Here is a 15,631-nt window from a genome sequence, read left to right as displayed (position 1 = left end):
CAACTTTGTTCAGAACTGAATGTTGATTCAGATTGTCTGCTGTAGGGTGATTCTCTTTAATGAAACCATCATCACACGGATCAGTAGATACAGGCACCAAGTACATGGGGGATGAGGCCTGAGCACAGTGATTAGATGGTCACATTTTCAAGCTTGCCTGCTAACAAATCTCTTCAACAATGCTCCCTTTGCCTACAGTATGGATGGATGGATTTTGAAAGCTTAATGGGAATTGATGTCATGTATTGATTACCATTTAACACGTATCTCCCTAAACTTGTATCATTGTCAAGGAAAAATGCTTTCCTTGTAGAACAAATACCTTTTATCAGAGGGTCCTAGTTTGTTTGTTGGTTTATTTTTGATATCCTAAGTGGTCAATTAATTCATATAGCAAGTAGATACCTATTGGGATCATGAACATAAGCTCTGTTGAAGGTTGATACCAAACCAGATTTCCATGGAGCTGATTATGTGTTGAGTACCCAACAGATGGAAATCCCTGGCTTCCAGCCTTGACACATGTGACTAATTTCATAGGGTAAGGGACTGTTACTAAATAAGCTTCTGGGACTGCCATAGAAGGGAGAGCCAAGGCAAGATCAGTTTCAAAGGGTCTTAATGTCATTTTGACGCTACTACCTTAGTTGGGGCATAATAGTCTACTCTGTAAACAGGTGGTCAAAGTGAGATATGGATATCCCAAGACACTGAGAATTCTTATAAGGGTCCCAGAACTATCCTCCTCTCCTTCAGGGAGTGAAAACAGGTTTTTAGTTAATTGCTATAATGTTAAGAAACACACACTTCCTAGTTTTCCATGAAATCTCATGACAATGCACATAGAAATATATTGCTTACTGATTTATTAAAACAAGTCATCTTAGAGACATCTGTTTACTCTGGACCTGTGAGGAAAAGCCAGTAATTATACCTGCCATCCAGTAACTTGTTTATTGGTAGGAGAGAAAGTGACAGCAGTTTTGCTGTCTACACTAAAGTGGCATTTGGATTATTGCTACAACCACTAATATGGCTTTAGTAGAAGGCAGTGGCAGTATTGACTCATTTTATAGTTTAAACTAGGCCCTTTTTCTTGCTGGTGCAACCAAAAATTTGAATTCTTAACAATGGCAGTGCAATTTACATAGCTTTACTAACTTTTGCTCATGAATAACTTGCTCTTTCCTCAATAAGAATTGGCCTTTAGGTGCAGAGGAAATAAATCTATTCAAGAAATGAAAACAATTATAAAGTGCCTTGAAAACAGCATTATCATCATGTATATACTTGAAACAATTATAATACATTTCAACAGAGAACCAAGTCTAAAATAGAATATATAATTTCTCCTAGTCCATCACTTGTCAGAGTCTTTCAGTTAATTATCTAACTTGTGTGAACCACTGAGACAAAAAAAAAAAATCACTGCTTTTATAAAAGCTAGAAAGAAGAGTTATTATTTCGTTCAATACCCGAATTACTTAAGTAAGAGGACAAAAGCCTACGGAAGTTAAGTGAGTTGCCCAAGGACAAATACTCACTTCATAGCAGGGTTGAGATTCAAACCTAGGAGTTCAAATTCAGTGCTTTCAACATGTCACCTGCTATGTCTCCCATGAGTCTTAGTTCTGACAGACAATGGATCTGGTTACAACTGGCAAGGCAGTATTTAAGACACTGTCCTTTGATAAAATTTTCATTTTCCTACAAGCCTCACTTAAAAGTACTGCAGAGTAGTCTTTGTGAAACTAAAATGTCAACCAGCAGGCTCAATTAACGGCAAAGCACTTACTCTGAAAAATTCTTTTGTTGAACCAGAGTCCAGGGTCCCATATGCAATTTCAGTCTGCTTGGCTAAGTCTTCAGCACTCTCAATGGGGGACACCATCCTCTCCACAGTCAGGAAAGCAGCAAGGTTTGCAGTGTAGGAAGAAATTATTATCAGGGTGAAGAACCACCAAACCCCTCCAACAATCCGCCCAGAAAGTGACCTACAAAACAAAGCAGAAACAAGTCCAGACCCAGAGGGCCCAGGTCTCAGTTTTAAAAAGTCATTGTTTTTATTTATAGAAAGAAGAGTGATTTGATTATAGGTAATAAAGGAGGGAAGTTGATGACACAATGGAATCACAACATCAAACTCTCATGTTGACAACACCATGTCATGATGGCATATGATGATGACATATGCAAACACTCTTTGGGCCTCTTCAATTTTTTTCTAGTTTGGATCTCAAATGTCTCCCCAAACAGTCATATGCTGAAAGTTTGGCTGCTAGTCTGTCTGTTGTGCTATTGGTTCTTTTAAGAGGTAGGACTTGGCTGGAGAAAGTTAGGTCACAGGATATAATGCCCTTGAATGGATTGCTAGGACCTAGTCTCTCTCTTCTATCTTGATTCTTGGCCACCAGGAAGTGAACAGGTCTCACCAGCCACATGCTCCTGTCATAACGTATTGCCTCACCAGATGCTCAAAGCAAAGGGGCCAAGTACTTATGGGCTAAAAATTCTGAGATCATGAGCCAAAGTAGATGTTCCCTCCTTGCAGTTGGTACTTCGTTTCAGTGATTCAAAGCTAGCACAGATTTAAAATCTAACTTTGTAATCACATAAAATACCTTTCTCTCACTTATAATTTCACATGGCATGCTTGCTTTCTGTGACCTTTTCTGGGCAAGATCAATGAAATCAAAGCTTGGGTGGTGATAACCTAGATATCTGCACTTCTAATATTGCACAAGTGATTATACTTGTAGGCAATTTAGGAATCAAGTGACATATAGTAATATCATGCAAGAGACAGGATCCCCAAATCTTTTTGTATTGGGAGAGAAATGGGAAGAGAGTGGCAAATGAGCACTGCTAGTTTGTCACCCATGAAGCACGGTACCAAATGCTACTGTTTCTTCTCATCTTCACATAAATGGTTAATTAGAATGAGGAGATCAAATCAGTTCCCCTTCACACATGGAGTCTCAGCCACCGGAGACAGGTCTAAGTGTGGAAACTCCCTGCATGCTATGGTTTGAGAGGTATTAAAGGGCTGCTTTCCTCTTCTGAAATCCTAAGACAAAGAAACCCATCCTTCCATCCTTTCATAGATTTCTTCCTGTTGAAACTACCCTCCATGTCAGCGGTTCTTAACCTGTGCTTTGCAAACCCCCTTGTGGGTGGAGCGACCCCTTCATAGGGGTCACATATCAGATATTTACCTTACAATTCATAGCAGTAGCAAAACTACAGTTATAAAGTAGCAATGAAAATAGTTTTATGGTTGGGGGTCACCACAACATGAGGAACTATATTAAAAGGTCGCTGCAGCATTAGGACGGTTGGGACCACTGCTCTCTGTGGCCTTCAGTGCTCTAATGGTATTCAGTTAGTATGGAAGTGGTGGGTAAGTTTTAATAGCATGAACTTTTTTCTTCAATGTTTTGATCTAATTATTAGAGAATGTAGCCAAATATGGATGAATTTTAAAAGGAAACTTTTGTTAACGTTACTGTATGGGGAGGTTGCTAAAATATAGATTCAGGATATCTGCATACCCAAGAATATGTGATTCCTAGGTATCACTAGTGATTCTGTTACAAGTGATGAACAGACCAAACTGAGAAATAAACAAGCATTGCTCTTCGCCAGTGATTTTCAACTTTGCCTGTGTATCAACAGCATCTGCTTGAGTCAAAACAAAACGACCTAACAACAGCAAAACCAAACCCATCAAAGACAGCAAAACAAAACAAAAACCTTGCCTAGAGTCTCCTCTAGACATGTTAGATCAGAATTCTGGGTGTTGTGCATATTTTATAAAAGTTTAGGAGTATAATTAGAGTTGTAAGTTATGTCTCTCCCCCATAAGTGCTACTCATGGAGAGGGACTGTGGGAAGTCAGAGGGCAACAGATGCTCAATGATGGGTAATGGCTTGTGATTAGGAATCTTCACTTCCTTTGCAGTATTGCTGGAGGCTGATGTAGTATATAGAAATTAAAATCTGCTCAGTAGGTTTTATAAAATATTGCCACATCATCCTTAGTATAGTTCTAGTGTGGAGCAAAGCTCTATCCTGGATAGGCTATGTTCTTCCATGCCTAGGAAAGCTCACAGAAAGAGCTCCCACTCTGCTAGAAAGTAAAGAATAAGCGTAGGAGCCTGGCATATCTCCAGGCTCTGTGGGAAGAGGGCAGTTCTGGGCTGAGAACTGACAAATCAAGTTCTCTGCATGTACTATGATTTTACCACTCTGAAGCAAATTCAAATTCCTGTGTCCCAAGATAACCCCTTGTTCTTAGCATGTGGAAAATTCAGCCGTTTATGGGAATACAATCCAAAAATTCTGGCAAGTGTTTTGATAAATAATAGTACTATTTACTGGTTAATAAAATATCTGTTTGATTATCTTCTAAGTCTGCAGTTTCTGTTGGTCTCTGAATGCCTAAAACACAGTCAAATATAATCACTTTAGCTTTAGATGTGAAAATCTGCTTTGCGACAGATTTTTTTCTAGCTAATAGTTACATCTTTACAATTGCATCTGGAAATATTTCTCTTTTATTCAGAAGAGATAAACACATCCTCATGAGTCAGAAAAGAATGTGTCACCCTTCCCAGTGCTAAAAGTATACAGAATACTTCAATTAGGAATTTAGACATTTCATAATTTTTCTTCATGTTTGACATATTAAAAATTTTAAACATATAGACTTATTTGACTCTGAAAATTACTTTACAGTACAGAATATTAATGCTTCAAAATGACATCCATAGCAGCAAAAATGATAAAACGGAAGTTGTCACTTATTGAACATGTTCTTTGTGACAAACTGTTCTAATTGCCCTACATGTGTCAACTTTTTACATTGTCCATCTCTGTTGGCCAGGACTGTGTTACAGATAAGCAAGCTAGGGCATTTTATAGATAAAGAAATTGGTACAGAGAGGAAAAGCAGAAAATAAAATGTCTGTACTTTCATACTAGGAGAGAGATTCCTAGGATTGATGGTGTGGCTTAGCAGGTAGAGGTACCTGATAATTTGGCTTCCATCCCTGGGACCCACATGGTGGAAGGATAGAATTGACTCCCACAAACACTCGGACCTCCACATACATACTATTGAACACACACACACACACACACACACACACACACACACACACACACACTCCTACCCACCTATAAAATTAAAAAATAAAGAGATTTTTAAAAATCTTAAAAGAGAAATACCCAGATATTTTTGTAGTATAAAATATCCAGGGTTTTGATAAGAAAATCCATAATGGTGTGAAAATTATAGATTTTAAACAAATCCTGAGAAATATAGTTGTAGTAAACCAAACATGTTTGTGTGTTGTTATTCGTTGTTCATTTGTACTGCACCTGTAAAAGTCATCCTGATGTGGAATGATGGGTTTTGCTGAGACCAGGGAGAAGCCTGAGTTTGGAGTAATTCCAGACTTGAAGTTTGGTATGGAAAGAGGTATATCATGCTGTGAATACTAATGGCAGTTTATGCATTGCCTGCTTGAAATGTGGAGGAAAATACAGTAATTTATGGAAATTACATTGCGCCATTTTATTGAGGCAAATGGACTGTGGATATGTCTGTCTGATTTTAAATCAGGCCTGCACATCATAATCTGGTTATTTTGGCCACCTTAATACTGACTCAGATCATTGTGTGGTTGATCAGAATGACTCAGCTGAGATTGGTTGTTGACATGACTAAAAATAAACCTAAGTGCAAAATGGCCATTTTCGTGCCTTCTTGTCTACTGGTTATTGACTTTGGCAATTATGTGGTTAATTTTATGGCATACAGTCAGCTCTCTGCATCCTCCTGATCCACATCTACATATTCAACCTGCTGCAGATTGAAAATATTTGGGAAAAATGCTATCTTCATGAACTACAGACAGATATTTCTCCTTATGATTCCACAAATAATAGCCGAACAACTATTTTCTTAGCATGTACATTGTTTTAAGTGTTGTGATCCATCTGGAAATGATTTAATTTATGTTAGAAGATGTACATATATTAAATGCAAAAGTGTTGTGCCATTTGATGTAAGGGACTTGAGCATTTTCAGGGTTTGGTATCTGACAGGGGTACTGGAACTAATTCCATCAAGTTGCAAGGAATGCTGGTATGGATGGGCATGGCAAATTTGAGAGAATGTCCTTATAGAAATGATAAAATAGCCTTACAAACCTAAACAAATAGCTTCTGTCCAATTAGTATAGAATGCAAAGGATTGCATTTGATAATGTCTCCTCAAAACAATAATAGATTTGACAAAGGATGTGGTGGAATTCATATCACCCCCTTCCATTTTCTTGGCATGCAAGCTTAAATCTTTTTACAGAGAAAAAATGTAGTGGAACCCACAGGGAAGAAGCTCCACAAGCATTTTTGTATTTCCCTTTTTCTCATTAGTGAAACTACAGCCACTTAAACCCACATTTCACATGGAGGATATATAAAAAGTGACTGATGGGTCAACCCCATCACGTTTTATAAAGGATCTATTAAAATAAGACAAGACTTTATAGTTGAATTAGAAAGACCTATCATTTCCCAGTACCTTTCTTTCCATTAATGCAGCTGCAAAATGCTTAACATTCATTTCAAGTAGTTTTGTTGCACAAGACAGATTTCAAGGTTAGCATAATGAAATGGCTATAAAATGCTGCACACTTATGTTTTTAAAAACACAGGATAGTGTGTATGTCATATCTTTGACAAAAGGGTGAGAGGAGGTTTGAAGTTAATGAAAATAAATAAGTAACAAAAGAAAAAACACATATAAAACATTGCCAAATACATATATCAAACAATAGACAATGTTCTGCTTAACTGTAATAAGAAACTGGAGTCCCTACATTAATAATAAAGTATATTTTATGACATCTGAAATGACAATAAAAGTGAGCTATGGACCATAACCTTCATCCTGTAAGTAAATTTTGTAATCTTCACTATCTCAGCTTTATGAGATGATGAGGGGAAGCTAAAACCTTTGCCTTCATCTACGTTCTTTATCATTCCTCTTCTGTTTCTAAAGTGTGTGTTATTTCCATTCCCCATTCAATGCCAGTACTGTGATAGACTCTTTAAAATATGTGCAGAATCAATCTTTGTTTCTTACAGTCTTCTCTGATGGAAATAAGTAACCACACCCCAAAGACTGAAAACTAAAGCTTTCAGCCAAAGTCATGAAATAGTTGTCATAAAAACCCTGCCTTTTCATTATTAATGTCTCACCACATCTCTACTGCTGTGAAGTGAATTTGGGGTAGGATGAAGAGAATGGTGTACATCATGAAAGGAAAGGATATCACTTAAAATGCAGCTCAAACCTCTCAGACCTTTTGTTATTCTACACACCTTTTCTTTTAACGGAGGATCTATGTGTGGAGGACCCATGTCTAACTGTGACAGAGTCCCTGCCTACTTCTTCAAAGGACTTGCTATCTTGAAAACTTAATAAAAAATACCTTTGGAGCAATCTGTACCCAGTAACGAGGTCCAAGTTTGTCTATTCTTCGCCCTCCATTTTCCTTTTGGTAATATTCCCAACCCTCATGTCTTCCATTTGACCAGTCCTCATTTGTCCCTGCAGCTTTACAGAAAGTCAGCAGGGGGAGCATTTGTCTGGACTTGGACTCTAGATGGCACAAGTGGTTCTATCAAAGTTTCACAAAGGAAACAAACTTTAGATTTTAAAAAGGTATAACCTCTTGTCAATGTGAGCAACGCATTATGGAATGCTATGCTCAAAACGCTTTCAAGAAATGTAATTCTTAAAAGCACTAGATGGATCAAAAAGGAACGTCACTGCTTGTCTCTCAGGAGAGGCTTGCACTTTGCTATCAACCAGCACTTCAGCTGGATTCCTCAGTAGTTTTAGGAACTCTGACCAAATGCAATATTAACTGGTATATATGCTAAGCTAGGGTGATTAGAAGAATCCAATTTCATAATAACAATTGCTAACATTTGTTGAGCTCATAGGCCAGGACCTGTACTTTGCATTTGATTGATGAGAGACTGAGGTTTAGCTAGGCTTAGTAATTTGCTCCATGTTGCACAACGGCAGAGCAGACTGGGGATGCAGTGAAGCTAACTTAACTGCTCTCCTCTCCATCTGGCTGCCCCTGTCAGCTGGCCCCCAGTGCACGTTCAGGATGAAGAGGGTTAAACTGAATGTGTTCACACCTTCTCGGGACTTCTCCCCTGATATATCAGTTGTATGAATATAACCTTGCCTTATTACATTGATTACCTTCCTTTACGTTGACTCAGCCTACAGCTTCATGTAGAACAAAGTAATTTACTCTGAACAATTAGAACAGTTCAAATATCAAACCTAATATTGATGAAGAATCTCGAAGCTTCAGGGTAACTGTCAATAACTGTGTTTAATGGCAATGGAATGATGCCAGCAGTTTTCCTCATAATGCCTTACTGCTGATTTTGCAGCCTTAAGCTCTGACTGAGCAGATGCTCAGCAGTGTTATGAATGCTCACTGCCCACTTTCATTAACAATGGGTGCTGCATTTCTTTAGGGATAGAAATGGGAAAACAGTTCTGGTACCTAAGCATGAAGGGAGCTAGGAAGCCAACAGTGCCCCTTCAGACTGGCAGTATGAAGTAGTTGTGGAAGCAATTGTACTGCTGGCTCTTAAAAATCCCTGTGAAGTTGTGTTCCCTTGCGTCAGCTCTCAAGGAATGACTGTAGTCTATGATATGAACAAAGCAGCATACAGTAGAAAGAACAGGGTTTGGGAATTGGAGCTAGGTTTGAGTTCTAGCTGTCATTGTCAGTGTTACTAGGCAAATTATTTAACCGGAGCCACTTTCTTCAACTTAAAAGTAAGCACAATGCCTACACTGTGGCAATGGTTTGAAGATTAAGATCCCGGTGAGACAGTAGATAACGTGTCCACACACAGTGGGAGTCCAGGGCAGGTGGTGCTTTCCCTAGGAAATGACAACGGATAGACTGATTTTTCTCTGACATTTCCTTCCATTCTAATACTTGTTGATTCTATTTTCAAACATAATCTCAAGGATAATTCCTTGATTTACTTCAGTTTTGATAAAAGTAACAGTGTATCACCTATGCTCACATTCTTGGCTTTCTGGAGAGTTTGTACTTTGAGTGTGGTCATTAAGCAAAGTATAATGCTGATGCTTACAGTAAAGGCAACCACACATCTTACAGTGCAACTATACTGGTGTCAGGACTTTCTAAATCTGCGAATAGAGAAATATATTACAGTGGACTGGGCTAATACACAGTTGATCACAAATATATAATCAATAGAGCTCTCAAGACAAGGAGAAACTTGCTTCTTTCTTACTGGTGTATAATATATATGCTAAGAAGCATATTTTAATAAAAGATTTAAAGAAATAAATTCTTTTGTAGGGCACAAAAGATAGTATCAGAGGAGTGATCACTCATAGGTTAGAACATATGAAGCTCCTGGAGGTAATGATTTCTCACTAGGAAGCATAATAAAAAAAATAGTTATTACATAGACATGTATTCTACAGGCTTCATGCTCTTAGTGGGTTGAACCACGATCAGCTTTAAAAACAATCCAACAGGATAGAAAAATCTTAGCATGCATGGCATACTCTAAGGATAATGTCTGGTATAATTTTGCTTATATACATTTATGTATAGTGAGTCAAGATGGAAAAACGATTTCTTACTGTGAGTCATGTTAAAAAATTTGGAAGCCATTGTACTATATGACAACCTCTTGAGCAGCATACTAAAATCTGTCCCTTGGAAAGAAAAGGCGTTTGCCATATTTTAGGACTAGGGAAAAGCTGTAGCTTAAATTGTGCTACCAGAAATTAAGGCAAAAACCTAAACTGGTCCAACTTGTCATTTTCAGTATCAGCTTTAGTTCTTATTTAATGAAGTAATGTGCATAAATACTTGTCAAAACGGCTTGTGAAGAGGCCTGCTTGAGTATGCAGCATAGTAGGCAGCACTCCAGTGGGAATATCACAAATGTAGTTTTGAAAATTGACTTACAGAAACCAAGAAAATCTCCAGCCTTAATGACTCTTCAGCATTGTCTCAATACAGATTACCAGCCATGTTAGAAATCATTCAATTATAGACTCATTCAGAGGCCATAGTCTCTTGAAGTGACTATTTCACAAAAACCAAAAAGAAACTAGGAAATCAAATGAACTCCCTGATGATATCACAAAGTGACATATTCTGAACACAAAAGGAACAGGAAATGAAATAATTTGAAGAACCCAGCCAAACAGATTGAGGGTGGCTTTTTCTTTTTAACAGAAAAAGGGGGGAAAGGGTAGGTTGGATGCATGAGACTTGAAAGCCCCACACAGGCAATTTTCAAAAGCTGCCAAAGATGGCTACCCAGTCAGTCACGTTTTACTGTAAGTGTTTAGTACTCTCAACGGCTAATCTCACAAAGAGATATGCTGTAAAAATGGTCTCATTATTCTGAATCCTTATATTCTTTGTGTGCGTGCGTGCGTGCGTGCGTGTGTGTGTGTGTGTGTGTGTATGTGTGTGTGTGTGTGTGTGTGTGCGCGCGCGCGCGCGCGCGCGCGCTTGTGGTTGTGTGGATGTACATGTGGTTGTGTGTGTAGGGATGAGAGAAAGACCTTGGGTGTCGTCTTCAGGAACACTGTCCCCTTCCGCCTTTGAGATAGGGTATGTTATTAGCCTATAGTTTACAAATTAGGCTAGACTGGCTGGCCAGTCAGCTCCAGGGATCACCCAATGTCTACCTTCCCAGCATTGGTTTTAGAAGCAAGTACCACCATACTTAGCTTTCATGTGGGTTCTTGGGATTGAACTCAAGTTCTCATGATTGCAAAAGAAGCACTTTATTGGTTGGGATATCTTTCCAGCCCCAAGTCTTTAATTTCTAACTGAAAATTCCTGTATGGTTATGTTATTGACTCCTGTCAGTATTTGGATTAATGTTTAGTTTAGCCAAAGTTAGTATTTTGTTTTATAATTTTTAGTGTGTGCCTTGTGTATGTGCTCGTGTGTGTGTGTGTGTGTGTGTGTGTGTGTGTGTGTGTGATATGTATGGTGGGCTGTATGTGTATGGTGCATGTATGTGATGCGTGCATGGGAGTCCATGGGTGTGCTAACAAGCAAAGGCCAGAGCACAACATTGGTGTCTTCCTTTATCTCTCTGCATGTTATTGACTTGAGATGGGGTCTCTCACTGAATCTGAAGCATAGTCTACGCTGGTTGACCACTGAGTTCTCAGGATTTGCTTGTTCCCCCACAATGCCTGGGTTACAGGCAGGCACAGTCATGCCTGGCTTTTCATGTAGGTGCTGGCTAATTGAACGCAGGTTCTCAGGTTTGCACAATAAGTGCTCTTATCCACTGAGCCATTTCCCTAGTCCCTCAAACAATTTTGAAGATTATAAATATGGCATATTCAGTCATAATATTGTATAAGTATGAATTCACTACTATTTGTGATTAGGTGAGTTAATATACATTGGTAAGGCTCAGGACATTCACCTTCAACATTTCTTCTGGTCCTGAAGGTTGAACCCAGGGTTTTGCATATTCTAGGTAAGCTCTCTACTACTGAGCTACATATCAAACCATGCTCAGTATTTTCAATAGCTCTGCTGAGATAAGTTTGCATCTAATACAACTCACCAGTATAAGTATTCATCAGAATTATATTTGTTCAATGATTTAAGTAAATTTAGAGTTCTGAAACTATCATCAAAATCTATTTTTGGAGCATTTTCATATCACCCCTATCAGCTCCCTCATGTCCATTTGTCCAGTCCTAGCAGGGTTAGGAAAAGGATGAGACAAGTAAGGCATATGTCTGTCCCACAAGCCGGTAGTAGGGGGTATCAAAGTCTTATCCAGACGAACAGCTTTTTAGTGCTATATTTCTTTTAAAAAACAAACAGAAAAACTTTGTAATGAACAAGATACAAAAAACTCACATAAGTTTTTTCTACTCTTGTACATGTTCTGCTCAGCACACTTGCCGGACTCTAATCCCTTTGTTACCATTTTTTTTTTCTCTCCCTTCAAACTCTGGCCATCACCAATTATCCTTTTTATCGCTATAGATTTCTCTATCTCAGACAAGCAGAATGATCTATTGTGGGGTATTCAACAAATATAATTGAGTGGTATGTGGCATTTTGTGTTTAAATTATTTCATTGTGCATGTTTTCAAGGTTCATGTGAACTGTCAGTATGCATCAGTAATCTGTTCTTTTAATTGAATAATATTCCATTGAATGGATATGCCACAATTTCTTTATCCATTTACCAGTTGATCATTTGCTTCATTTCTATCTTTTGTCTATTAAAACTAAAGCTACTATGGACATTCATACTTTTTACTTTGGGGGTACAAATGACAGTAAAATTGTTGTGTAACATTTTAACTCTATGTCTAACTTTATAAGAAATGGCCAGGCTATTTTCAAATGTGGCCACATCACTAAGATTCATACTTATTTTCTGCTGTTTTCTTGGAGAAATTCTATAGTTTTAGCTAAGAAACTGGAATAGATACATAGTTCTAGGAAGTCTGAGAGAAAAACAAAAAAGCCAATATTAATAGGGGAAGACAGGAGGATTTTAAAGAAATGTTCTATCTTCTTTCACATTTTGTCTAGACTCACTCTCTTGACAAATGAGAAAATGTTTCAGCTCAATTAATGAGGCAATTTTCATAGTACTATTATGTGCCAGTTAATTTTATCCAGAGTTTGTGTGTTTATGAACATTGTAGCAAACCTTAGGCATTCCAAGCATCACCAGAGACACACTCACCTCAAAGACATAAGCAAACAAAATGGCTTGATGATAATTTGTCATTGGATGGAATGTTAAATGAAAGAACTCTGAAGTTGATGCAGGTGAATACCAGATGGACATGAGTGGAGTATGACCACAAAATACAAGCATGTATTCTGTATTACACACAAACAAACCTTGGAGAAATATCACATCCTTGTTGCATAAAAGCACCCAAGGAAAACCAAAGACTGTTAAATATTCCAAATTCATTTGGAGGATCAGGAGGGCTTTGTGGGTCACGAGGTTCTTCATTGTTGTCTTCCAAGTGCCATTCATAAGGGCTAAATCTGCTGACTAGGAAGAGAACCACACTGACTCCAATGTAGGCGAAGACAATGCACATCCAGATTTCATAAGCTAAAGGATCCAGGAATGAAAATACGCCTGGTTTTGATTTCTGAGGCTTCTTTATCATGATGGAGATTCCCAGGCTCATAAATGGCTTTGAAAAATCTATGACTTCTTCACGGACCAATGTTATAGTGAGTGGGGCAACAGCTATATCAGCTCTCTGAAAAACAAAGACACAGCACTTTTACAGACAGCATTTCCTTCATCATTTGTCACTTAACAAATGTTTTTGGTTGAAATATAATATATTCAATCACTGTAACCAGCCAATTTGTCAATGCTAAGATTAGAGAGGCAAAGCCATTCAATGGGTTCTAAATTGCTTTAGTTTGATGGTGAAATAAGGAAAAAGCCCTGGTCTTTTGTCCTCTGAAGCATATTGGCTTAGGGAAACTAATTCCATTTCCCCCTAATTTCTTTTTGCTACCTCACACCTCAACTTGTACTTCTTTATGACCTATCTAATTTAACTTTTCTTATGTTAATATTCATGTTCTTATGTCTATCTCCATTATTTGACTGGAATTTTTTGTGCACTGTGCACAATAACTTTCATTTCCTATATTTTCTTTCTTTTCCATTGTAGTATTCAGTACAAGTCTTAGTTACTGCCTTGTCTGTTAAAATATACATCATTTGAAGATAGGGACCCAGTCTTTTGGTTTTATATCTATTATTGCAGTAGATTCTATATTAAAATGTAGATTCCTTAAATAGTTGTTGATTATTGAATATAATACACGAAAACCTGCAATATTTCTGAATGGGAGATACAAGGAAAAAACAGCTATTAGAATATATATTAATTCATCAAGTAAGCTATCTTTGATGGTGATAAATGCAAGTACAACATTTACACATGTCAGATTGATAAATAAATGTTAGCAGTGTACTGAATAATTAACTCATGTAAAGACATGTCACCTTTTTATATTAATCTCAGGAAAATAAGACATTAGGACTTTCTGCACTTATTTTTCTACAACTGTTCCTTTAGAATGCTAGTAGGTTTTAGTGTAGAAAATAGCCTTTAAAATGTACATGTGGGAAAATGTATATGACTAGGGGACGGCTTAAGTATGGTATATCAGATATGTAGTAAATTACCAATTATGTTCAGTTTTTTTCTGAGATAAATATAGTTATGTTTCAATACCTCTACCTGTGGGGAGAGATGGAGAAAGAATTATGAAGTTTGAACTAGAGTATATTTACCAAAAAAAATGGTATTTACTTTGGTGAATTGTATAGGGCAACTCAAAGCAGTTGAGAAGTGCTCCTTATTTAAGGGGAAATGCAGATGATGAACAGTTGCTCACATTTCTGAAGTGTTTGCTCTGTATAAGGCACTGTGGCAAGCACTTTATACATATTATTTTGCTTCATTTTCCTAGCAACCTTAAGGTCGGTACAATTACCATTCTCTCTTCAAATGATATATATTTTAACAGACAAGGCATTACCAAAGGCTTCCACTGAATACTACAAGGGAAAGAGAGGCTGAGATTTGACCTCTGGTACTGAAATTCAGATCCATTCTCTTAACCAGCATCCTTTTTTCAAATGACACTTGCATATGTATACTACATACTATAGCACTTTGATCTGCAATTAGTGAGTGTTTTGATGATGCAGCTCTTCTGAGTTATCCATGTTTCTATAAATGCCCCTTCACCCACACTTCTGTAGGTAACCCCAATACAATCTTTGCTTTGCCAATATGGATGTTGGTGGAATTGTTGCTTTGGCCTGTCGTTGGTGCTATACTGGGGATGAGTAGCCATTTGTTCATGTCTTCCCAGGGAAAGTTATACAATACCTATTCAGTTGAAATCATAGACAGTTCTGTTTACCAAAAAACATCCCTTCCATTTTTTAATCCATTCTACCCATATTGCACCTCTACCCACGACCATCAATGATCTTGAAACTATGACTTCATTTATCTCTGATTTAAAACAGTAATTTCACTTTAACACCTAATTTGTAGTCCCTCTGACTTATTGAAATTATTTCTTGAACTGTAAGCTTGGTTGCCAGACTCAAACACATTCTGTCGGACATCAACTGCTCATGTGACATTACTGGATTTTGTATTATACACTCTTTCCTTTGGCTCTATGACGCTAAAGGCAACAGGCTCTCTTCCTACTTCTATGATATTCTTTGCCTGTTTTTTTCTTCCTAGTTTTCATTCTCCACCAAGGTGTATTTTGTCTTTCTAGAAGTGTTTGGTTTAGGAGTTAATCACTAAAGGTTTGTGGAATAAGACAGATCATTCAAGGTTCTGTCCTTTATTTTTCTTCTTTCAACATTATCATCCATTGCTTCAACTCTCATCATATTGCAGTTAACTCCTTAATCTTCAGTTCCACATTGAAGATGAGACTGGAGCCAATGACAAATTTTT

The 15,631-nt window shown here is 37.6% G+C and overlaps 1 protein-coding gene across 1 annotated transcript in view; it reads right to left on the bottom strand.

The window, feature by feature from the left end:
• Positions 1-15,631, bottom strand: part of Gria3 (glutamate ionotropic receptor AMPA type subunit 3) — a 234,378-nt gene that overhangs the window by 48,969 nt on the left and 169,778 nt on the right. The window contains exons 12-13 of the mRNA XM_059251542.1: positions 13,005-13,381; positions 1,796-1,994 (exon numbers count right to left, since the gene is read on the bottom strand). Of these exons, the coding sequence (XP_059107525.1) occupies positions 1,796-1,994; positions 13,005-13,381 (576 nt within the window). The remainder of the gene's footprint in view (positions 1-1,795; positions 1,995-13,004; positions 13,382-15,631) is intronic.

This window comes from Peromyscus eremicus, chromosome X, assembly GCF_949786415.1.
Source record: "Peromyscus eremicus chromosome X, PerEre_H2_v1, whole genome shotgun sequence".
NCBI classification, from domain to species: domain Eukaryota; kingdom Metazoa; phylum Chordata; class Mammalia; order Rodentia; family Cricetidae; genus Peromyscus; species Peromyscus eremicus.
The sequence above is the reverse complement of the archived record's forward strand: the minus strand, read 5'-3'. Positions and strand labels throughout refer to the sequence as shown.